Raw genomic sequence first — 26,814 nt, 5'->3', positions numbered from 1 at the left:
CTGGAGCGTAGGAGATTGAGGAGTGACCTTATTGAGGTTTATAAAATCATGATGGGCATAGGTTAGGTCTTTTCCCTAGGGTGCTGAGTTTAAAACTAGGAAATATATTTTTAAGGTGAGAGGAGAAAGATTTAGAAAGAACGTGATGGGCAGAGTGTGATTCATGTGTGGAATGAACTGTCAGAGAAAGTGGTGGATATGGATACAGTTATAAGATTTAAAAGACATTTGGATAAGTTCATGAAAAGGAAATGTTTGGAGGGATATGGGCAAAGCACAAGCAGGTGGGACTAGCTTAGTTCGGGAACATGGTCGGCATGGGCTGGTTGGACCGAAGGGTCTGTTTTCATGCTGCATGGCTCTGTGAGTCTGTCTTCATAGTAAAAGATGAAAGTTGCACATCAGAAATAGAGAGTAACCTCAGTGCTACAAAGTGTGAGAAAATTGATATCGGCGAGGAAAATTTACTGGAGAAGCTTAAGGTACTAAAGTCTCAGAAGGACTAAAAGAGAGCTGCAGAGATAGTGAATGCTCTGGCAATGATTTTCCAAAATTGTTGAGATTCTGCATTAATCCTAGCACATTGGAAATTTACAAGCATGACCCCGCTATTGAAGGAAAAAGGGAAGGAGAAAATAAGGAACTTCAGACCAATTAGCTTGACATATTTGTCAGGGAGTTTCTGGGGGAAACCTATTATTAAGCAACTCTTAACAGTACGTCAAAACTTTTACAAACTGTGTTTGAAAAAAAAATTAGTTGTGTTTCTTTTGAGGATATATCTAATGGATTGATAAAGTGGAACTATTAGGTGGAGTATGCCCAAATTTCCAAAAAGCATTCAGTAGGAACATTGGAACAGGAGTAGGCCATTCAACCCCTGGAGCCTATTCTGTCAAGTGCCACACAAAAGGTTAATCGGCAAGATAAGGACTCATGGAGTTGGAAGTTATATAAGGATGTTTAAAGGATTGATTAACAGACAGGGAACAAAGAGCAGGCATAAATGTAGCCTGCAGATGGTGACAAGTAGAATGTTACAAGAATCAATACTGGGGCCTCACTTATTTACAATCTATATCCATGACTTAGACAAAGAGTCAAAGAGTAATGTATCTAATTTTAATGATGATACAAACAAAGTAGTAAGTTGCAGGGAAGACGTAGAGCCTTCAACGTGACATGAACAAGTGAGAACAAAGATGAAATATGTGGTCAAAAGTTTGGTCAAAAGAATGAGAAAGAACAGAATACTTTTTAAAAGACACAAAGCTTGTAAATATTCAGAGAAATTTGGGTATGCTCATACAACCAACAAAGGAAGTTAACATGCAAGTGGACCAAGACAATTATGATGGCAGATAACTAAATGATATGTTGGCCTTTATTGCAAGAGGATTAGAATACAACAATAAGGAGCAATTGCATAGATTTGGTGAGACTACCTTTGAAGTAGCGTGCACCGCTTTGGACTCTATATTTGAAGAAGGATGTACTTGAAAAGGGGGCAGTACAGCAAAGGTTGACTAGATTGGTCAATCTGATAGGATGGTTGTCTTATGATGAAAAATTGAGCAAATTATTCTGTGGAGTTTATATCTCATTGAAAGATGCATGACTCAGGGTAAGATAAAGAGGTTATTTCTGCTTGATTGAGAATCTAGGACACAGAGACAAAGTGGTTGATTATTCGAGGTGGATGAAGAGAACTTTCTTCTTTCAAACGATGGTGAGTCTTCAGAATTCTGCACCCAAGAGTGAATGGCATGCTGAATTGTCTGTTCTAAACAGGTTTTTGCATTCTTGGAATGGAGAGATATTAGAGAGTGGGTAGTGAAGTCGAGTCAAAGCCCAAGATCAACAATGTAGCAGCAAATTACTGCAGATGCTGGAATCTGCACTGAAAACAAAAAAATGCTGGAAATCAAGTCATCTGGACTTCACATTAGTTTACTCTCTCTCCATGGATGCTGCCTGACCCACTGCGATTTCCAACACGTTTTTGTTTTCAGCCAAGATCAACAATGTCCGTATCGAATGCCAAAAAAAGCTTGATAGACTCTAAGGTCTTCTCCTACTCTTATGTTCTTTAGCAGCTGGGCCCTGGTACGTTGGCCTCTCCCTCCAGCAGAGAAAGTCCAGTTTATGCAGATGTTACAGTGTGCCAGTTTCCCATGCTCATTGGTACAGCATCATCACCTGGAGCTTTGCTGAGGGGGAGTGACTCTACAGCTTTGCTAATCTACTCCACCATGCGTTCAGTACCTAGCTCTACGATGACAAGCAGGTTTTTTATAATGTCTAGAGTATCCTTAGTCACCATCGTCTTCCTTGAGTACAACAAAGCCCAATGAATCAGGTTAGTAGTTCAACTCCCATGCTCAGTGTCAAAAAGACCATTAAGAAACCTAATTTTATTTTCATCACTCAAATTGGAATTTGATTTACCACGATTGCAGGTAATGTTGGGTTTGTTCTATTCAGCTTAACCAGCTCTTGAAACAATAAAACCAACTCTCCTTAAAAGGACAGCTACAAACCACCAGAGCATGATCAGTGTGTTTTAAAACTAGATCATTGTAGAGCTGTGAGGAAGAGTAATTCAGTTAATTCTCATAGTTTGCTTGTCTTATCCTAAAGAGGCTGAGGGACTAATTTTCCACAAGCCTTGTTTGGCACTGCACAAACCACAATCTAATTTTTAGGATTCACAATCTGAGCTCACAGATGAAGAATTGCATATCAAGTGGCATAGTTGTGCACCTGTGGTACTCTTTCCAGTATCTTCAGGAGGAGAGGGGCACCACAGGAGAAAAAATGGCATTAATGTTAGGTCAATGAAATCATTAGCATGTTATGCAAATTTGCAGTTTCAATTAGTTAGAAAATAAATCTTATCTGTGTGAATCATGAGAAATGTGTAACTGGGAATGAAATATAAATAAATTAACCAATTCACACCTTGATAGCATCTGCAAATTTGATTTACTAGTTTTACACTTGCACAGTGTCTACCAATTGCCCCAGACAGGCAGAGAAGGAGAAAGTATGCCTCACTTTGTGGACAGAGACTTGGAGGTCCTGGTGGATAGGTGATGCACAGCAGGGACAACCTGTTTCCCAGCACCAACAGCGAAGGCCATAGCACTAGAGCTGATCAGCCTGGGCTAAGGTTGCAAACCAGGTCAGTGCCATTTCAGCTGTCTGGAGGAATACCTAGCACTGTAGGAAGAAGGCCAATGATCTTCTCAACTACAAAAGAGTAAGAGACATCACTCTCTGTTCTCTCACAATCACTCTATCACTGCTACTGCACACATCTCTCACAAAGGCCTGTGCTCTACCGCCCTCACTATTGCATGCATCATCTTCCCTCATTTGCGCTCAACCACCCCAACACTCACACCACCAACCCTGCATGCATTTGTGCTGACAACTCTCACGTTCAGGATTACTCACCACCTTTCCCCCATCTGCACCAGCACTAACATCTGTGCCATCAATTTCACATCACTCAATCCCTCCCTTTTTATCATTATAGGAGAAAGCAGCCTGCAACAGCATAGAAAGAGCGATAATGGGCATTGGGCTGCCTGACATTTGGCTCCTCAACCCTAATGAAGAGAGGATGCTGACCCTGACTCTGACTCTGACCCTGACCCCGCAGAGTGGCTGACTGACAATGTTCTGCAATCCTTGTATTTACCTAGTTGATTTTAACCCTACTGCGAATCCTTTGCAAGGATTCTTGCCTTGAAGAACTTTTCCTCTTCTCTCTACAAGAATCTCAGTGAGTCTCTCTCTCTCACTGCAACCCCCAGGTCATCTCCTCTGCCCTGAAGCTCTTCAACCATGTCCTGAAACAGACTCGCCAACCTTCCAGCTCAGCACCGTCCCATGACCTATACTATCTGCCAATCTTCCTTTTCACCTATCCACCTCACCCTCCTCTCTGACCTGTCACCTTCATCCCCATCCCCATTCATCATTGTGCTCTTTGCTACCTTCCCCCACCCTCCTTTCTGACCTATCACCTTCATCCCCATCCCCATTCACCTGTTGTACTCTTTGCTACCTTTCTCCACCCTCTTCTCTGACCTATTACCTCCATCCCACCCCATTCACCTATTGTACTCTATGCTACTTTCTCCCCACCCCCCTCTCATTTATCTCTCCACTCTGCAGAAACCCTGTCTCTATTCCTGATGAAGGGCTTTTACCCGAAATGTTGATTTTCCTGTTCCTCAGATGCTGCCTGACCTGCTGTGCTTTTCCAGCACCACTCTAATCTAGACTCTGACAATGTTCAAGTTCAGTCAAAAAGGCAAGGCCAGGCAGGAATGGGGATACTGTAAACATCCAGGTAGACTCGAAGTGACTTAGCACTAGAAGAGGGAGTGAACACACTGAGATGTATGAGCTGGGTGTCTGTCCCTATACACAAAGTGTTCTTGCAACAGCATTGCAACATTAGTTGCTGGTGTGCCCCGAGGTGCAACACTGAAGTGCAGAAGCATCCTACAAGTGGAGCGAAGAGTTGCCATGAGGGTTCTGAGAGGCTGGTAGGTGTCAGATGCCAGTGTTTGTAGATGTGGGTGATGTTCTGGAGCGTGTCCTGAGATGCTGTTGGCCTGTGTCCAAGGTGACCACCTGGAGTTGCAGTGTTGTTGCTCCCAGGTTACGGTAAATGATATTTGTTTGTTTGCATCCTGCTGTAGTTTCTGGTTGTATCATTGGAACCAGATTTCTTGTATAGATGAGTTTAGTGTCTTTTTGCATCAAATGACTTGAAAAGATCTTGAAACACAGAACAGCTTCATAGTGGATGCAAAAGACCACACTTCCCACACATGCTTTCTGCATCCAGGCTAGTGTAATCAATAAAATAACTGCATCAAATGATTGTTGATGCTGTCCAGCTCCAATGGCTGTGTGTTTTCTGTCATCTTTGCACAGTGTGCCAATCTTGTGACCGTTTTCTCCAAGAGTCCTTTTGGACAGTTTTAGTAAGTATTGAAGTTTTAACTAGATTCATTTTCCACTCAGATAGCTCAGGATCTGAAAAAACACAGACCTTGCCTTGTCAAGCCACCTACTGACAAAGTAATCAACTGATTTTTATGGCTGTTGCCTGTTAGACATCAGCTCTAGAAAGTGCGTTTTAAAGTTTACTCTTATAATAAACTGATTTTCTGATATTTCCCATAGTCTGATCCTCTTGAGCTAAGCCCGATATAGTAACTGTACAAACCTCTGTTGCAGTTATTAACTATCTCTGCATCCTCCTTCAAGCATGTTGTTGCTGGATTGTACATGCCAGTCTGTTATATGGTTTCCTTTGGCTCATCAGCATATTTAGCTCTTAAAAACATGGACAACTCTGATGGGCAAAAACCGCTTTTAGTTTCACTGCTTGCTTATCTGGTTTTACGACAAATAAATCTAAAGAGCATAGCTCAATCTTTTCTTAGCTCCATCCAATGTTTAAAGAGACTGAACTTGTACAGGATGTCTGTGTCTTCCAGTTCATGCTGGGGAAATTTAGGAGCTATCTCTATTTTTAGTAAATACTATCATTTATAGTATTCCTGTTGCTGCAAAGATCCTCACCAAACTTCAATTATAGGATGAAAACTCGTTGGCTCTCAGCTCAGTCCGCATCTTTAATTTAAGGTCCTAACAGATTGAGCTCAGCTCTCTCGTGGCATTGTCTCCTACAGCCATCTGACAATTCTGCTTTCTTCCAATTATGCCATAGCTTTGAGTTCAGTCGTTGCCTTTCCTAGTCTCTCCATTTCTTTAACTTCCTGTTCTCCTTTAAACCTCTCCTTAAAACCCATGACTTTGTCCAAGCCTTAAACATTTCTTTTAAGATCTCCCTCAATGTAACTTTTCTGTTTAGACTTCTGTTAATTATTTCAACATTGCTCAGACCTTTGAGAATACGAGTTGGGACATCAGATTGAGGTTGTACAGGATGTTGGTGAGGCCTCTTCTGGATTACTGTGTGCAGTTCTGGTCACCCTGTTATGGGAAGGATGTTACTTAGCTGGAGAGGGTTCAGAAAAGACTTACCAGGATGTTGCCAGGAAAGATTTTTAAAAAGACATGAGGGGCAATGTTTGAACACAGAAAGTGGTTCGTGTGTGGAATGAATTTCCAGAAGATGTGGTGGCTGCAGGTGCAGTTGAAACACTTAAAAGACATTTGGCCAAATTCATGAATAAGAAATGTTTGGAGGGATATGGAGCAAGTGTGGGCAGGTGGGCCTATTTTGATTTGGTATCGTAGTCAGCTTGGATTCGTTGGACCAAAGGGTCTGTTTCCATGCTTTACGATTATGACTCCATAGCATGTTTTTCAACATTAATGTTACCACATAAATATAAATTAGTCTGTGCAGCCATGCCCCCAGTTGAAAGACCTGCTGACATTCACCGTCTAGCATCCTGCTGCAGAATGAAAACTTGAGGCAAGGCCTCTTTGAGCGTCCGACTGGCAGCACAAGTTGGCATTTCAGGTGGAGAAATTGAGGGGAGATAAAGTAAAATGATACTTGTCCAGAAAACATCGCATTGCACTTCTACAACATGGTCTGTTTACGCAATTAATAAAAAAAATGAATTTATGTTGTGCATGTCACCTCAGATTTAATCATAGAGCCTCATTTACATTTCTTCACAGTTATCTGCCACTTCTTTCTTCTGGGATAACTCTCTGACTGCTTTTGGGTTTGTGAAGTGGAGCTGAAAGTGGAGATTAGGTGTCTGAGAGGGATGTGGGAGCTTTCTATTTTATATCAGTAATTTGCAACTGGAGAATGTTGTTTGGCTTGGATGGCTGAGCATGTGTATTTCTGCATTAGATTTCTGCATGACTGAAAAACTTTAGTAATGGAGCGACACTGGAATCAATTGAATGATGTTACAGAGACAGCAACCATTCCTCCATTCATTCTTGCCTTTGCTCTTCAACAGATATCTAATTAGTCACATTCTCTACTCTTCCCCCATAACATTGAGATCTTTTCTCCTTCATGTATTTATCCAATTCCCTTTTGAAATCACTATTCAATCAGTTTTCACAACCTTGAAGGCAGTTCATTCCACGTGGTGAGTTGTTATGACATGGAGTGCACTCTCTCAAAGGATGATGAAATCTGATTAAAAACTAAGACTTTCAAAAAGGAATTGTATAAATTTGTGGAGCTATGAGAAAAGCACAAATATGGGATGAACTGCAATCATTTGTAGAACTGACACATACATGACAAGCTGAATGACCTGCTGTCTGTAGATTTCGATGATTGACGTCAAAGGAGGAATTGTGCCTGAAAATAATGAAGCTGGAGTTAAATAATGTCACTCAAAATCTCATCACCTTTTGTGATAACATTAACCAGTTTTGTGGAGATCCTTAGCTATGATTCAACCCGAAGTGATTCAGTCAAGCAACTCACTCCTCATTGTCACAAAAGACTTGCACTTATAGAACGCCTTTCATAAACGTGGGATGCCTCAGACCACTTTACAGTCAATGATGATAGTTTTGAATTGTAGTCATTGTTGTAATGTAGGAAACCTAGCAAGCCTATATAATGAATCCTCGCAGGTTGTTCATACTGTAGTATATCACAATTGAACATAGCACCCCATTGGGTATCTCCACACATGTGGGAATCACTAGCTTATTCTTCTTTCCCTCTGAAATGCAGACCAAAAGTAACTTCTCTGTTGCTGTCACAGACCTGATTTGCTGTGGGATCTCCAAAGTCTGTCTGGCTCAGTATTAGTGACTATGCTCATTTTCCCTCATTAAAAAAAAATTGTCAATAATTTATTTAGTAATCAGAGATAAAGTAAAAGGAGGAGCTTCTCAAATTCAATTGTTGAATTCACCTGGATTCAACTGTGTGTAAACATGTATCAGCCTATTGTAGTATTATAGCCTATTATATGAGGAACGGCTGAGGATCCTGAGATTGTATTCATTGGAGTTTAGAAGATTAAGGGGAGATCTAATAGAAACTTACAAGATAATACATGGCTTGGAGATGGTGGACACTAGGAAATTGTTTCCGTTAGGCGAGGAGACTAGGACCCGTGGACACAGCCTTAGAATTAGAGGGGGTAAATTCAGAACAGAAATGCGGAGACATTTCTTCAGCCAGAGAGTGGTGGGCCTGTGGAATTCATTGCCACAGAGTGCAGTGGAGGCTGGGACGCTAAATGTCTTCAAGGCAGAAATTGATAAATTCTTGATGTCACAAGGAATTAAGGGCTACGGGGAGAATGCGGGTAAATGGAGTTGAAATGCCCATCAGCCATGATTGAATGGCGGAGTGGACTTGATGGGTCAAATGGCCTTACTTCCACTCCTATGTCTTATGTTCTTATAGTAATGGTGCAGAGCTGGGTTCAATTCCACCCTTGGGTGACTGTCTGTGTGGAATTTGCACATTCTCCCTGTATCTGTGTGGGTTTCGTCTGCATTGTCCAGTTTTCTCCTACTGTCCAAAGAGAATAGGTAGATTGGCTAGGCTAAATTGCCCAGTGTGTCCAGGGATATGTAATTTATGTGGATTAGCACGGAAAATGCAGAGTTATTGGGATAAGATAAGGGATGGGTCTGGATGGGATGTTCTTTGGAGGGTCGATGTGGACTTAATGGGCCAAATGGCCTGCATCCACACTGTAGGGATTCTATCATTTTATGATATAAGAAATACGAATGTGAGGAAGCCAGTTCACCTTTGAACCTGGTCTTCCATTCAATCAGATCATCAGCAGATGCTGAATACAATGCCGTTTTCTGTCCCGATACCCACATCTTTTATGTGCCTTTGTCTGGAAAAGTTTTCCATCCTCCGTTCACACAGTGGCTGAACAACCCCAGCCTTCATGGGTGGAAACTTTCAAAGATTCATGACCCTGTGAATGAATACCTTTCTACTCATCTTTGTCCAAGATGACCAAACCCTTATTCTGTAAAGTTCTTTGTAATTATCTGATGGCCTGTTCTCATGCAGTAATTTTGAATAGTAATCTCTTGTGTGCAACTTGTTTTATAAATCCAAAAACTCCATATCCACCATGGTAATTACAAACTCAAACACTCTAAAAGGTTTGCCAAGTTTTATTTCCTTTTCATAATCACATTGATTATCCCTAATTATAGAATGAGTTTCTATATATCCTGTTATCTCCCTTAATTATAGATTCTAGAATTTTCCCTGATGTTAAGGGAACAGGCCTACACATCTCTGTTTTCTCTCTCCGATTTCCTGAATAATAGGCTTTCCTTTGCTGCTGTTTACTCTTTGGAGCCTGAGGATGGCTTAATCGAAGCTTGATCACATTCAAAATCAAGCAATCTCCAATGCCAGTTCTTTTAAGACCCTAAGATGCAGACTATCAGTTCCAGCAGACTTACTTTGCTGTCAGTCTTATTTTTATGTTTCTCACATGTTGTGTGAGCATCGTTGGCATCTCTTGTCTGTCCTTAATTGCTTTGAGCTGATAGATTCTTTCGGCCATTTCAGAGAACAGTCAGTGTCGACCTGTAAGACTGCAGTCACATGTAGGTCAGACCAGGGAAGAATGGCAGATTTCCTTACCCAATGCATATTCGTAAACTGGATGGTTTTTTGTTAATGACATAAAATGGTCACTATTAGACTCGCTTTTTTTAAAATTCCAGGTTTTATGGATTTCAAATTTTACCATCTTCCATCTTAGAATCCAACTCATGAACACAGAGGATTACTAATCCAATAACAATCTCACTATACCACTGCCCCCTCCTACCCAATTAATTTCATACCTCCACTGATTTTTTAAACATCTTCATTCTGAGACTCTAGTTTCCCAGATATTTCTGGCATACCTTTAAGCCTTCTACCAACAAGCTATATTTGTTTAATATCTCTGCCATTTCCTTAGTCTCTAGTGTAATTGCTCCTGTCCTCCCCAGGAAAGGATCTTATGTTTACTTCAGCAATCTCTCTCTTTATAGAAGCTTTTATCATTTTTTCTCACTTTTCTAACTAGTTGACTCTCTCTCTATTTTAATTTTTCTGTCAAACTATGTTGAATTCTAATCTCTTCCCAATACTCAGGCTTACTGCTTCTTTTAGTAATTTTAGATGTGCTTTAATATATTATTTGTAACTCTTCTAGTTTGTCACATTTGGATCAATTTTCCATAGAGTTTTTATTCTTTATGTGATCAGTGGGATCAGTTTGAGGGAGCTGACAATTCCAAGGGAGAACCTTTTGGTCATGGAGGCCAGAGGCCTGGGGGTGGGGGATATTTCCTGGCTGGTGAGATGGGATTGCAAATCGTGGTGCAAATTGGAGCCAGCTGGAGAGGGTGAAGATCAGAGCCTGGCAGAGGGACTGCAGTGGTGTCTTCATGGATGACACAGGAAATCAAGAGGCTTGGTTGGCAGGTTGAATACCACAGGGTGGGCTGTGATCACAGAAAGTTCTCAGGCAGGTATTTGAATCCAGAAGATAGGCCTTAAGGGAATGCCTCATAAACCTACCATGTTCAGTTCTCTCAGAAGTTACCGGAACTTTTGGGCGACACAATTAAAGTTCAAAAGCTTCATGATAATGAGGTTTATGGCTGCATGACTGATTAGATTCCTGTTAGCTCGCTGCTCTCAGGCCAGTCTTAATTAAAGCCAGAAATGGGCTGGTTGGAGATTTGGAGCCAAAAACAGACTTCAGACGTTTATGTCCTCCACTCACACCAATTTGTTTTCAATTAGAATTCATCCCAATGTTTTAGTGAACTTTGTTGTTTCTTAGTTTCTTATGAATTACTTGATCTAAATTATGCTTTTGTCAGATTAATTATACATTTATTGCTAAACTTACCACTGCTTCCAAACTTGTGCTGTGATACCAATTTGCAGTTGGACTGCATAAGTCACCAGTTCCATTGGTTTGCAAAGTGGTCTTCCTCTTCAAGAAGTAGCAGAACATACTGATATAGGAACAGCCCCTGTTGTTGTTCAATTAATTCATAAGCAATCTGTAATCTAACTCCTTATACCTACGTTTTCAAACGTATCTGTTAATATGTTTGGTTTACAAAATTTTGTTAATCTCAATTTTAAAATTAATAGTAGGTTTACCGTCAAATGTTGTTTGCAGTGTGACATCGAATTAGATCTTCTTTCAGGCTTGAATTGCCACATAAATTTATTGAACAGTGAAGGAACAGAAAGCTAAGTGATAGCAAAATTATGTACTTTACAGCAGTTGTAACATTTTTAACTTCCCCCTATAGTAATTAATAAATTGCTGAAAACAGAAAAAGAGGGACAATGTCATCACTGCCCTTTGACATTCAATGGTGTTACCATCGTAGAACTCCCCCCATTATCCTGAGGGTTACCATTGACCAGAAACTCAAAACTGGTCTTGCCAAACAAATACAGTGGCTACAAGAGTAGATCAGAGGCTAGGAATATTGTAATAAGTAACTCACAACGGTAGTAGATACATGGGAACACCACTACCAAAAGCAATTTCCCTTCCAAGCCATTCACCATCCTGACTTACAAAATTTATCATTATTCCTTCACTGTCACTGGTCAAAATCCTGGAATTCCCTACCTAAGGGCATGTGGTTCTAACTATAGCAGTTCAAAAAGGCAACACATCACCACCTTCTCAAGAGCAACTAGGGACAGGTGATAAATCCTGGCCAGCCAGTAACACCACATTCCATGTGTGAATAAATTTAAAACAGCTAATTACTCTGCATTCAAGAAATTATCAGGAATCTTAAAACAAAGGGCATCTTGTTTTCTTTCATCTCATGAACTACATGACCTATCACTGAAAGTCCCAGGTGGGGTGTCATCAAAAATTCCAGATAAAATGTCTCACCTGAAGAATGCAGGTTTGTTAATGCCAGCAGTATGATTACTCGGGCTCCTTTGCTTTAACCAATTGCCTGCTAACTCCAGAAAGAGCAAGGGGATCAGGAGAATGTTAAATTTCACATGAAAAAGAATGATTGAGATATGAGCATACGTTTTTTACTTCATCCCGTTTGCAGTAATTTGAATTAATGTGCTTCATTTTAGCTGAACCCCACCAGGATCTTTTCAAACCTATTACTTGGTACATTAACTAGGCCTGGTTTGAGGTAGAAATGTGTTAATTAATTGGTGTTTACATAAAAGTATAATTAGATATTCTCGAGCTTTTTTCTTGTGATGGTAGGTCATTATGCAAGTTCAGGCAATCTAATTTGAACTGAAAGGTGGAGTATTCATTTGCAGCGCTGTGTTGATTCACATCAGTTACTGGGGAAATTGGTCCTGAGAGTTACTGCATCCATGACATTTTTCTGTTATATAGTTGACCAATGGGTTTCTCTTCCCAGGATATTAATTTTGAGCTGCAAGAAGCCAGTGAAGTGCAAAAGGTCAAGAGAGTCTGGGGTTTAACCTCAATGATAGCTCAGCTTGTAATGCAACTAACTTAAAATTATACTCGAGGAGTCAAACCAATAAGTTATCCTTTTATAATTTGAACAAAGAATTGCTTTTAAGATGGGAACAGGCAGCTGAAGCCATTGTGTTATCTGCACAATGTACGAGCACGTCTGGGTGACTGAGATGACGACCTAACACTCAAATGTCTATTCTGTCACCTGCAATCAAGCTCAAGGTTATTGAGCTTGAGGTACAATAAGGAAATCTCCAGTAAATTCAAGAGGCATTCAGGACTGGTGGACAATTAAGAAACTCACTGGAGGAGGAGACTACATAAATAGCCCATCCTCAATAATGGGGGAGCTCAGTACATCAGTGCAAAAGATGAGGCTGTAGCGTTTGCAGCAACCTTCTGCCAGTCGTGCTGAGTGGATCATCCATCTCTGCTTCCTTCAGTGGTCCCCAGCGTCATAGATGTCATTCTTTGGCCAATTTGCTTCACTGCACACAATGTCAAGAAATATCAAGTCACATGCAGACAGGGGTGTGAAGAAGGCATTTGTTACATTTGCCTTTATTGGTCAGTGTTTGGAGTATAGGGATTGGGATGTCATGTTGTGGCTGTACAGGACATTGGTTCAGCAACATTTGGAATACTGCGTTCAATTCTGGTCTCCCTGTTAAAGGAAAAATATTGTTAAACTAGAAAGGGTTCAGAAAAGGTTTGCAAGGATGTTGCCAGGGTTGAAGGGTTTGAGCTGTAGGAAAGAGGATGAACAGGCTGGGGCTATTTTCCCTGGACCATCAGAGGCTAAGGGGTAGCCTTTTAGAGATTTATAAAATCAAAAGGGGCATGGATAGGATGAATAGTTAAAGTCTTTTTACCCAGGGTAGGGGAGTCCAAAACAAGAGGGCATGGGTTTGAAGTGGGAGGAGAAAGAAATAAAAGAGAATTTTTAAGGCAGAGGGTGGTGCATATATGGAACGAGCTGCCAGAGGAAGTGGTGGAGGCTGGTACAATTACAACACTTGAGAGGTATCTGGATGGGAATAGGAAATGTTTAGAGTGATATGAGCCAACTGCTGGCAAATGGGACTAGATTAGGTTAGGATATCTGGTCGGCATGGATAAGTTGGTCTGAAGGGTCTGTTTCTGTGCTGCACAACTCTATGACACTGAATGGTTGGAGTCTCGGAACATTGCAAAGGCTAGGGGCCCTGACAACATTTCAGAAATTGTGCTGCAATCTTCTACTCCATATTTTGTCGCAGCCCAGCAAGGCTGTTCCAGTACAGCTGCAACACTGGAAACTAGTCAACAACATGGAAAATTTCCCAGGTATATCTTGTACACAAAAAGCAGGAAAACTCCAATCCAACCATTTACCAGCCCCTCAGTCTAGCCCAATCATCAGTGCTATCAGGCAGCACCTGTTCAGCAATAACTTGCTCAGTGATGCCAAGGCCACTTAGCTCCTGAGCCCATTACAGTCATTGGCTTGAAACTGACCTAGACAAGACAGAAAAATGCAGTGACTACAAGAGCAAGTCAGAGGCTAGGAATACTGCAGCAAATAATTCACCTCCTGTCTCCCCAAAGCCTTCCAATCAGTTACATGTCAGAGGTCAAGAGTGTGATGGAAGGTGTCATCAATAGTGCTATCCAGCAGCACCTGATCAGCAATAACCTGCCCAGTCATCATCATCATTGGCGGTCTCTCGCAGACATGTATGACTCTGTTCAACTCCGACATGATGCGACTACCGCAGGCTGTTACACTCCACCTGCAAGTTTCCCACAAGCCGCTCACCATCTTGACTTGGAAATATATTGTCACCATTTGATCCAAAACTTGAAACTCTCTCCCTCATGGCATTGTGATCTCTATCTACAGCATGTGCTCTGCAGTAATGCAGGAAGGAGGTTCAACATCACCTTCTCAAAGACATCCTCAAATGGGCAATAAAAGCTGGCCCAGCTAGCAATGCCCACATCCCATGAATGCATTAAAAAACAACTGAATCATTTTTGTATTTTGTTCCAGTCACCCTTAGGGTGGCTTAAGTTTGTACAAAAGGAAGATGATGAAGAATGAGTAGCTAGGGAGCAGTGCAAGAATTGAGTGAAAGTGCAGAAGACTTCGCCGTCCAACATAGACATCAGTTTCTAGGGCAAAAATGACCTTGTACAAGACCTATACACCTAATAATATTAATTACTGATTTTGGATTAGTTTTAAACACCCGTGGAAAACAATTTTGCCTTGTGATTTTATCTGTTTTTTTCACTAGTGATTTCCAGATGTTTAGCAAGTATCTATATTATAATGTACAGTGATGTGGAATAGGCTTGACAGATAAATGGATCTTTTCATTGCTATTGTTTTCGATACTATTGTTTAGTAAACAGTAATTTCAACTCAGAAAGCAGCATCTATGAGAAGATGACAAGACTGTGAATCAAATGATAGTGAGCAGTGAACAGAGAAATCAGGAAACAGCTGAGGTTGGTTGATCCCAGAGCCCTATCCTGAGAAACTGCCTGGATTCAGGTCCCAGCTGCTCCAGAGTTTGTAATAACATCTCCAAACAAATTGATTAGGAAATATATAATCTGAGGAACTGCAGAGATGACCTAGGACTAAGATAACTGACCTCCAACAGCTTCAACCATCTTCCTTTGCAGCAGGTATAACTCCAGCCTTATAGGTTGCCCTGATATGCAGGGCTCCCCTATCATTGAGGAGGGGGATATTTGTGGACCATCCTCCAGCATGTTGTTTCATTGTCTACCACATTTATGGCTGGATGTGGCAGGGCAGTAGAGCTGAGACCTGATCAGCTGATTGTGGGATTGCTTAGCTCTCTCTGACAATCTGCTTCTGCTGTTTGGCACACAGCTAATCTTTTGTTGTAGCTTCACCAAGTTGACACCTCATTTTTCTGCTATGCCTAGTGCTGCTCCTGGCATGCCCTCTTGCACTCTCCATTGAACCAGGGTAGATTTCCTGGCTTGACGGTAATGGGAGAGTGAGGGATGAGTTGGGGCCATGATGTTGTAGATTGCATCAGAGTAGAATTCTACTGTTGCTGATGGCCCACTGCACCTCATGGATTGCACGATCTTTTCCAAATCTACTTTATTTGGTGATCACAACACTCAACACAACTTCTAAACAGAACTTCTCACAAAAACAGCTCATGGTCAGCCTTCCTGATACTGTCAGGGACAGATGCATTCTTGGCAAGTCAACTGATGAAGGTGAGGTCAAGTAGACTTTTCCCTCACTGCCTGTCATTACCCCAGTCTGGCAGCTGTCACGATCAAGGCTTGAACAGCTCGACCAGTGGTGTTGCTGTGCCACTCCTGATGATGGACATTGAAGCCCCCCCCCCCCCCCCCCCCCACCTCCACCAAGAGGTAAATCCTGTGCCCTTGCCACCCTGAGTACTTCCTCCAAGTGGTGTTGTATACAGGGAAATACTGATTCATCAGGTGAAGGAGGTTGTGTGGTCGGTGGTAATCAACAAGTGATGGGTGTTGTCCTTGCTCATTTTTAATTTGATGTCATTGAATCTTCGCATGGTCAGAAGTCAGTGGTGATTCCACAGCAATTCCATCCTGATTGTATTCCACTGTTTTGTTGTCGCTGTTGGTGGGGCAGGATGTACCCAATGATGATGATGGCGTTGTCTAAGACATTGTGTATAAGGTATGATCTGAGAGTACATCTGTGTCAGACTGTGGCTTGATATAGATGGTGTATTGGCTTCCAATTTTGGCACAGCCCCCATCTCCTTTCAGCTGTTACTAAGGATCATTTTGCAGGCTCGCCAGGGCCTGCTGGTGTTGTTTCTGGTATCTAGGTTAACGCTGGGTTGTCTGTCCAGTTTCATTCCTTTTTAAACTTTGTTGTGATCACAATAGCTGAGGATCTTACTGGGCCATTTCAAAGGGTGTTCATGAGTTGACTGCTATGCTGACATGTAAGCCAGATCAGTTAACAATGATTGATTTCCTTCCCAGGTGGTATAACTGAACCAGATGGGTTTTTAATCACAACAGATCCATATTTCATTGAGACATTCCACATTTGTTTTATTTATTGAATTTAAATTCCTGCAACTGCAGTGTTGGGGCTTGAACTGTTTCCCAGAGCATTTGCCTGGGTTCTGGGTTAATAGTCTGTCTTATGACATTACCCCATTACTTTAGCCTTCTTGAATACCATCATGTATAGGTCATTGATTTACTAATACGGTACTCCATGTTTAGTTGAATAGGCAAGTATCATTGTAGTTGCAACTGAGGGTCCCCGGTTGTCATCAGATGAATAGGGGTTGTATTAGGGTGATATAACAAATCAGGTGAAGCCAGTGAAAAAGGCACCATAGTAGTTGATAATAGCTAATCCCTGATTATTATGTCACCTATTTGCATATTGCTTAGAAGAAACAAATGTTTAATTTATAGAGTCATAGAGATGTACAGCATAGAAACAGACCCTTTGGTCCAACCCGTCCATGCCGACCAGATATCCCAACCCAATCTAGTCCCACTTGCCAGCACCCAGCCCATATCCTTCCGAACCCTTCCTATTCATATACCCGTCCAAATGCCTTTTAATGTTGTAATTGTACCAGCCTCTACCACTTCCTCTGGCAGCTCATTCCATACATGTACCACGCTCTGCGTGAAAAAGTTGCCCCTTAGGTATCTTTTATATCTTTCCTTTCTCACTCTAAACCTATATCCTCTAGTTCTGGACTCCCCAACCCCAGGGAAAAGACTTGTCTATTTATCCTATCCATGCCCCTCATAGTTTTGTAAACCTCTATAAGGTCACCCCTCAGCCTCCGACGCTCCGGGAAAACAGCCCCAGCCTGTTCAGTCTCTCTCTATAGCTCAAGTACCTTTCACAACTTCAGGGTCTTTCCAAAGCGCTTTACGGAAGATTGAATACTTTGTAAAATGTACACATTGTAATAAAGGATAAATTGCAATCTATTTATGCACATCCAGGCTCCACAAACAATAATGTGATAAATGATTACATATGCAATGCTTGTGACATTGGTTGAGAAATATAAATTGGTCATGACAAAGGATAACCACTAATTTTCAAAATCATGTCGTGTGATCTTTTCCATGCAGATGAGAGGGGAGACCCAACCTGAATTTAATCTTCAAAAAATTGCTCACTAAATCCCTCAGCTCCCCACCCACCTTCTGAACACACAGCTTAATCGTACCTGCTTTACCTTCTCAAAATGGACTTCAACACCGCGCCCCATCACTTTTTTGCCATAACTCGCAACACCCTTCATACTCTCCATAGAAACACATCAGGCTGAATTTCTAGCTGCAGTGAGGGAGAGCATGGAGGCAGGCAGACTTGGAAATTTGTTCCATCAGCTAGAAACCCCTGGATTCCCAGTACCATCCCATCCTGGATGGAGGTACAGGGGCTATCTGTCCACACGCCTCATGCAGCCAATAAGGCTGTTCAAAGACCAAATATCAGAGGCCAACTGGACCTTATCAATTAACCTCCAGGCACCAAGTGGATTCAGAGATCAACCCCTCCACCTTGAAGTCTACTGTTTCTTTAATGCTGGAGGGCCTCCTCTTGGCTATTGTCCTTAATTGGCCATGGGGTCTGCCCTCTGCGTTAATTAATTTAGGGAAAATCACAGTTTGGTGAAAATTCCCAGCACAAGACCATGTTTCTGACCACCATTTGATCCAAACATCAGGGTCCTGTAGCCTGCGGGGAACATTTCTACATCGAGTTGTCTTGACCTCATCCATATTGTTTCTGTTAAAGTCATTCCCTCGGAATCATTGCAAATCTCCATTCTCCTTTTTGATTAAAGTGTTCCCCTTAGCTTCCCTTCTTACCCCAACTCTATCCTTCCTAATGTCTCCCCTCAAATTTCCACTGCACTGGAAGAATAGTCTTGACACATTATGCCAGGGATTTTTCCATTTTCTCTCCTCCTTGCACCAAAAGTACTGAGGTTCCCTCTCACCCTGGCTAAGATCAGCAATTTAGTCCAGGCAAAGTCTCAAATCTGGATCTACTTTACTTTGTCTTGGTGTCACAGGTGTCTTTCAGATGAGACATTAAAACAAGACTAGGTATGATCTCTCAGGTTTTTCTAAAAGGTAATACTGAAGTATTTTGAAAAAATTTTGATTTTGTGGTAAATACACATTTCTCAATCAATAATCATGAAAACAGATTCTCTCATCATTATGTCATTGCTATTGATGGTGACCTTGCTGTGCACAGTTGGTTGCCTCATTTCTTACAGTGCAACAGTTATTGCATTCCAAAATGCTTAGTTCCAAAGCATTTCTGAACACCCTGAAGTATAAATGCAAGATGATCTTTGATTATAATTTTTCACGAAGTCCCTTTCTCAAAGAAAATCAGTTCAAACAGCTCAATGTTTTTGCATAAACTTTTAAGCGTTTATTCCTAAAAACATATTTGTTGCTCCTTTTCGAACATCCTCAGGAGCAGGCATATCCTGAACAGTACTTCAGATATTTACATGCTTCAAGTGTTCTCTGCATTGCATTTCACTGAGGGAGATTTGGTGCCTTGGCCGATAAGCTTTGTAAATTATGCTTCATATTCCACTGAGGCAGTCACAGTCCAGATGGTGCCTATTTGCCCATTTGCAAACAAGAAAACAGACTCTTGCAAATAGTACTGCCTGCCAGGTCTGACTGTTTAGATTGGAGAATGCTGTATGACTGTCATTTTGCACTAGTCCTTAGTGCATGTGACTCAGGGGAAATCAAACAGGGTTCCAAATCTTGATTTCTTGCAATGAACTTGACTCTGAATGTCCGGTGAGAACAAGATTGGGCGCCTCTCAAAGTCACTTATAATGTAACAGCTATTCTTTTTAATATATGTTTTGTGTCTAGATGTGAGTAACACTAATAAGGCTGGCATTTATTATCCATCTCTAGATGCTCTAGAAAAAGTGATGGTGGACCTTCTTGAATTGCTGTGGTGTATGTAATGAAGGTGCTGACACCCTTGTTTGCTGATAGATTCTAAGATCTTGATCCAGCAACTGTGAAAAAGTAACAATAAATGCCTAAATCAAGATAATTTAAAAATCACTCAACACCATGTTATAGTCCAACAGGTTTAAATGGAAGCACTAGCTTTCAGAGCGTTGCTCCTTCATCAGGTAGCAGTGGAGCAGGATCATAAGATACAGAATTTATAGCAAAAGATTACAGTGGCATACAGCTGAAATGATATATTGAACAAACCTAGATTGCTGTCAAGTCTTTCTAAGTAGAACCAGCCTGACTCAATATTAGGATACAGACAGGCTCTAACCTCACATATTTAATGCATTATCTGAGCTGAGATGTCACTTTATTTTTAATAAAACCTTAAGTTATCTCGAGAATGTGATTTAAAAGAAGTCCTGGGATTTACATATTAACGAACCTATTCTAAAAGTTGAAAGACTTAACAGCACGTGGGCAGCACGGTGGCACAGTGGTTAGCACTGCTGCCTCACAGTGCCAGAGACCCGGGTTCAATTCCTGACTCAGGCGACTGACTGTGTGGAGTTTGCACATTCTCCCCGTGTCTGCGTGGGTTTCCTCCGGGTGATCCGGTTTCCTCCCACAGTCCAAAGATGTGCGGGTCAGGTGAATTGGCCATGTTAAATTGCCTGTAGTGTTAGGTTAAAGGGGTAAATGTAGGGGTATGGGTGGGTTGCGCTTCGGCAGGTCGGTGTGGACTTGTTGGGCCGAAGGGCCTGTTTCTACACTGTAAGTAATCTAATCTAATCTAAAAAGCAATCTAGGTTTGTTCAATATATCATTTCAGCTGTATGACACTGTAATTTTTTGCTATAAATTCTGTGTCTTATGATCCTGCTGACAGTTACCTGATGAAGGAACAGTGCTGCAAATAAACCTGTTGGACTATAACCTGGTGTTATGTGATTTTTAAACTTTGTCCACCCCAGTCCAACACCAGCTCCTCCATATTACTGGGGCGGCACAGTGGCTCAGTGGTTAGCACTGCTGCCTCACAGCGCCAGGGTCCTGGGTTCGATTCCCATCTGTCTGTGTGAAGTTTGCACATTCTCCCCGTGTCTGCGTGGGTTTCCTTCATGTGCTCCAGTTTCCTCCCACAATCCAAAGATGTGCAGGTCAGGTGAATTGGCCATGCTAAATTGCCCAGTGTAAGGTGCGTTAGTCAGAGGGAAATGGGTTTGGGTGGGTTTCTCTTCGGAGGGGCGATGTGAACTTGTTGGGGCGAAGGGCCTGTTTCCACACTGTAGAGAATCTAATCTAAAAGTCAAGATCATGAGGATTCTGGAGGAGAACTTGGAGATGGTGGTGTTCCCATTGCTGTGATCCCAGCTGATAATACTGCTGGATGAGACAGATGACAGAATGAAATCTGGCTTGATGTTTTTCTTGGTTTAGTTAGTTAACTTGGTGGTTAGTCACCAAGACACATTCACACAAAAGTGTAGATGTTCTTTAGTGGCTGAATGGATACTTATTAAAAAAGGAGATATAAACAAACCAAACTATCTAAATATAAAGGAGCGTTAACTAGATTTAAACAACACATCAAAACAAAGTTTCTAAACATTTCCTGACAATGTCTATTATAGAAACTCAAATCCAGATAAATTGTACTCCTTATCTCAACTCTTCCAGCTTATACTTATGTGATTCTTTAAGCCCTTTCCCATGGACTGTGAAGGCAGTTCCTTCCAAATCTTCCAATATGAACTCTTCACAATTCTAAGAGACTAAACTGTCTGAATTCCAATAACCTACAGATTTTTAAGCAAGCTCCCCTGTCTTGGAAATTTCACGAATTCTTTCTGTTTGCTGAAGTGTTTTCTCCACTGAGCTGCTCGGATCTTTCTTTAAGGAGAGAAACTAAACATGCTTCTAAATTAAATATAATATGAACTGATTTTTAAAACATCTTGTTCATCCTAGATTCTTCTGAACTGAAAACAAAGCTAATATTCTTACATGTTTACTCTATCTGTCATAAATCCAACAGTATAAACATTTCCTATTAACACCTATTTGCTGACAAAATGCTGGATTTAGATTATTGTTCCCAAGGATTCCCTGATCCTCTTTTGAAAAGGAAAGTAATCAACACCTATTTGCATTTATTTTATAATACAAATTTTAAAAGTTAAATTTACATATAAATATACCTATCATGACATCAGACCTTTGCTGCTTTTCTTCCCCACCCCCCACCCCCCCCAAGTAGTAGAAGTCACCATTGTGAGAAGTATTACTGTAGAAAGTTTGAAAAATGTTTTAGTTAGTCTTTTAGATGTTACACCTGGTGTACACTGATAGTAAATATTTAGCTTAATGGATAAGGATTAATGTTCTCATTAATAAGCCTTTAAATAAAACTTAGTAGCTGTACTTTGGTAAAGAATGCCACAAAGACTTCTCGATAAAGGTCCTGTACATGTCATTCAATGCTAGTTGTGCAGCTATCAAACCAGTATAGTCACCAAACTATTTTCCCTTTGCAAAAGGAAATTGAGGTCTTCACCTTGAAGAGAACTGGAGAAATTTTGAACATTGCATGGAAATGACTTACGGCCCAGATTGGAAAAAAGTTGTGTGATCCACCTTGTCTATTTCAAAATGCAGCTCCAGGGAAATCTAGTATCATAGAATCCCCACAGTACAGAGCCAGGCCATTCAGCCCATTGAGTCCACACCAATCCTCTGAAGAGCATCCCACCCAGACCCACCTACCCTATGCCTTCATTCTGTATTTCTCATGGCTACTCCACCTAGTCTGCATGTCCCTGGACCCTATGGGCAATTTAGCATGGCCAATCCATCTAACCTGCACATCTTTGGACTGTGGGAGGAAACCTGAGTACCCACAGGAAACCCCCACAGACATGGGGAGAATGTGCAAACTCCACTCAGACACTTTGACACCCCAGTAAAATTTAAAAATCATTATAGAGACTCTGTGTCTTTTGAGAGAGGTATCCTCACCTTGGACAGAGTCTCACTATTTACGACTGATCTAGTGAGGAAGTCTCTCAAACAGATTGATCTTTAAAAATTCAGTTTGTTCGATTCTCTTTCAAAGAAACAAAATGCATTTTTGTATCCTTTCTAAAGAAATAGTTTCGACTTTAGATACTCTTTCCAAGAAGATCTTAGCTAGAAGTAGCAGGCTTTGCAAGATTTGACATATTTTTAACAAAAATCCCGTTTCCTGAACTTGGGCTGGATAGGATGAGGGCGGGGAGAGGCAGGAGATGAAAGGTTGTAGAAAAGGAAAAGGATTGGAGAGGAGAGATAACATAACCCTGCGTGAAGGGAGTGGCCTGTGCAGGGGAGGGTTACCTGTGGATGTAAGGGGGGGGGGATAGCCGGTAAAGGGGCGGGAGCGGAGCAGGGCTGCCCTGGGTGGGGCTAGGAGCGAGGTCATTCCCAGTGAGAGGGGGGCGGGCTCGGTGTGAGCGGATGGGGCGGTCTGAGGCGTTAGTTTGGTTTCCAGCCCGGGAGTGAGTGAGTGAGTGAGTGAGCCGGAGCTCGGATTCAGCCGCTGACATGTGAGGAGCTCCCGGGGCCGGGGGAGGATGCCGCAGCCCTGGCTGCGGCCGGCGACATCAGCGCCCTCCTCGGACTAGCGATGTTAGCGGAGCCGGGCGGCTGCCCGAGCCCAGCCCCGGCCGGGAGAGGCCGAGTGCACTGAAGCCACTGTCATTCCCCTCAGCACCGCCCGTCCCCAGCCGTCCCCAATCCCGGGCAGCATGCGGGAGGGGACACCCCCCGGTCCCGGACCCGGCTCTGGGAGAACTACTGTCACCTATGTTTTTGTTTACAGCCCGAGCACCGTGAGCGCCGAACCGAGCACGACCCCAGCTCCTGTACACAGAGGACCCAAGCGCAAACTGTACAGTGCGGTTCCGGGACGGACCTTCATCGTGGTGAAGCCCTACCAGCCCCAGGGAGAGGGTGAGATCCTGCTGCACCGAGGGGAGCGAGTTAAAGGTCAGTGCGGAGCCCCATATCCGAGAGCTGAACCACCCATCTCACCCAATCTCTGTGTACCTCACCATCGCCCACACTAATTCTCTCTTCCCGTCTGTATTTCACTCTTTCAGAACTCACTTCTCTCTCCTTTGCACCATTTCATCTCCGAGGCGGGATGTACTCCTGAACACTCTAACTGTTCCCTCTCCATGGTGCTGAAATGAATGAACGGCCCCGGTCTATGCCTTCTCCATGGTGCTGAAACACCTCTTTCCATCCGCCTCTCATTTCTCCCTTCCCGCCATCTGTCCCTTTTCGATGCTACTGAACACTCGCACTCATTCCTTCTGCATGATGCCCATTCCTTCCCGAGACTCTGCATGTTCGCCCAGCTCTAAATGATAACTCAGTTGCACGAAGAACACAATTCTGGAATCAGATTCAATTCACGTATAACTTACCAGCTCCATTTCTCGGCCAATATGTATTTATTTATTTTCCATTTCTGCATCATCCTTACATGCCACATGCAGAGGTCCGCTCTCATGGCAAAGGTAAATGTGCTGTTTTCTTCTACCAAGTTTTCTCTCCATTGTCTCCCCACCTAATCATTTAATTTCACAGCAATTGGTACCAAGTTTCAAAATTTGAAGCCCTGTTCTACCATGTTCCTCTCCTTGTGTGTGTCTGTGCCTGTGCCTGTGTGTGTGGGAGAGAGGGAGAGAAAGAGTGATGTACAGAGTGAGAGCCTGGTCATGTATAACTTGTTCTCAGACCCAGGATACTGCCACTTGCAGTGTTCATCCCTTCGAGTTGCAGCAATAGACTTGTCAGAAGCTAACTCTGTTTTCTAAACTATGACTCTAGTTGAAAAAGACTAAGATGTGGCTGTTCTATTTTCCTCGCCTTCTGGTTGGAGTATTTGTTTTCAGCTGGTAATGTCAAGAAAGTGTGAGGAACAAAAAGTGTTTAATTTTCTTTGTTGAAGCTGCCGGCTCATTGTCCATCTTGTTCATTTATTGACATCCTCTCTGTGATGGGTTCTTGTTCCTTAACTCCTTCCAATGTTGTGGAAACATAAAAGGTCTCAGTCCACCTCTTGCAGTTACATAGTAGCCAAGTTCATTTGATTACACTCTTGCAATTATCTGTTGTATAACAGAGGGTCTCAGCAAACCCCTTGAAGTCCAATTGTTTTGATGGGATCTTTGACCTTACCTCAATCACATTGGGAGAATATCAACTGATCACTCACCATTTTGTCTTACATGACAGGGGCTTGCATTAACATCTTCACAGATCTTACAGATGATTGCTTAGATTTGTGTGTGGAGGGGTTCTGATGCTGTGTAACTGTGAAGGATTAGCTGAGGATATGCACTGCCTGTATACAGATTCATGGGAATACTCTCAGATACAGCTTTGCACTTAAGACTCCACTCATACTATAAATTAGAGGTCATTCATGTTGCACTATCCAACAATGAAGTGACTATGATCCTTAAACATACTATACAACTGCTAGGAGCTTTCTAAGACTCTTTTAATCACTGCAAAACAGTAACTGGATTGCCTGAAACACTAGGTAAAAGCAATGACTAGAGATGCTGGAAACCAAATTCTAGATTAGAGTGGTGCTGGAAAAGCACAGCAGTTCAGGCAGCATCTGAGGAGCAGTAAAATCGACATTTCGGGCAAAAGCCCTTCATCAGGAATACATGCCTGAAACACTTCCAACCCCAAGAACTATGGATACCAACTGAAGACATGGAACCTTCTTAAGCATAACTAAAATAAACAATCAAAATATCGTTGTTTAAATGTTTCTTTCTGTTTCACCTTTTACTTTTTCTGTTGCCTTTCTTTTCCCAGCTCTTCAGTTTGTCCCACTTTACCTTCCCCCCACCCCCAACATCCCCAAATTCTTTCATTCACACTTGATGTTGCTGTTTCACACTCACCTTGTGCCTTTAATCACCTTTGGATTTCTGATTTTGTGCAGCTCTATCTCAGACCATAATACTGTTTCTAATTCTCATTTATCTTGAGCTTTCGGTTTCTCTATTTCTATCTCTGTCAGTTATTGCTTTTTTCTGTCTTGGCAATCTCCTAACTGGCCTACCTGGTGAAGTCTAAACTGAGAGGCTTGGTTGGTTATTGATCATGAAGGTCATTATACATCCTCATCTACCATGTAAAAATGATTTACTTTGCCAGGTGAGAAAAACCTGGCTGTTATTTTCCCCTACCTAGTAATGTAGGTGTTTGGCAAATGGCACCAGCTTTAACACATCCCCAACATAAGTTAAATTAGCACAGAACTTCAGAGTTTGGAAGCAGAATTGCAGAATTATGTGGGCTGGAATCTAATAATACATGATTGGATGTGAATGAATGCCTGGAATCTGATCAAGGGTTGGGCTAGTTTATTTGCATGACAATGGATGTCTTGGACTGAAGGTTCTAATCAAAAGGTTGAGTGATTTATTTGTAAAATAATGAATACCTGGGACTGAGCTGCAGCCTGAAATCTAATAGAGGAGTTACGTTGGATTATAAACACAAAACATATGTGGCTGTCAGTAAGTTACAGGTGAAATTTAATTGAGGAGTTTATGTCATTCATGTAAAGGATACCCTGGAGTGACTGATTCAGGCAGAAGGTCACCAATTGTTGTGCTACAGAGTCAGCATCAGCAGGAGGTGATTATAATAGCATAAAGGTGCTAATGCAATGCAGATATAACCACAATTTGCATTTACTTAGAGAAGCTTTATAGAGGGCTTAACATTTGGATGAGATATTAAAACTTGGTGTCCAACCTGAGCACTCAAATGGTTTTAAAAGATACCAGGGCTTTATTTGAAAAACAATGGGAACTTCTTCCTGATGCCCTAACCAGTATTTATCCTTCAACCAATCCTACTGCAGTGGTGACCTGATTCTTGCTGTTTGTGGAGCTTTACTGTGTGTAAATTGACATTCATGCTTCTGTACATTACAGTAGTGAATGCATTTCATAATGTATTCCATTATCTTAAAAGCATCTTGAGAACAGTTCTTTCTATATGTACTGTGAAATACAGATTAAATCTGGCTGCTTGCTTGACATCTTATAAGTTAAATTTCAGAATGTTAATATACTTTATATTGCAAAATAATTTCTATTGCTACTGTATTGATAACCATAACATCTGAAGATTACAATACATAAAACTGTAGACATTGCAGTATTGATGAAATGCAAAAAGATAGACTGCCTAAGCACTGTGAGCATAGCAAGACTGACTCTCAGATCCTAGCATGGAT

General features: G+C 41.8%; 1 protein-coding gene across 3 annotated transcripts in view; it reads left to right on the top strand.

Moving 5' to 3' along the window:
• The window catches only part of shank3a (SH3 and multiple ankyrin repeat domains 3a), a 1,012,090-nt gene that overhangs the window by 565,947 nt on the left and 419,329 nt on the right, over positions 1–26,814 (top strand). For all 3 annotated transcript variants that reach the window (XM_087999457.1, XM_043713934.2, XM_087999456.1), the window contains one exon: positions 23,356–23,522. In XM_087999457.1, coding sequence (XP_087855583.1) covers positions 23,356–23,522 — 167 coding nt within the window. The remainder of the gene's footprint in view (positions 1–23,355; positions 23,523–26,814) is intronic.

Source organism: Chiloscyllium plagiosum, unplaced genomic scaffold (genome assembly GCF_037043375.1).
Source record: "Chiloscyllium plagiosum isolate Xiang-an unplaced genomic scaffold, Cpla_swu_hap1 HiC_scaffold_23, whole genome shotgun sequence".
Classification (NCBI taxonomy): domain Eukaryota; kingdom Metazoa; phylum Chordata; class Chondrichthyes; order Orectolobiformes; family Hemiscylliidae; genus Chiloscyllium; species Chiloscyllium plagiosum.
Note: the sequence above shows the minus strand (reverse complement) of the source record. Positions and strands in the feature narration are given on the sequence as shown.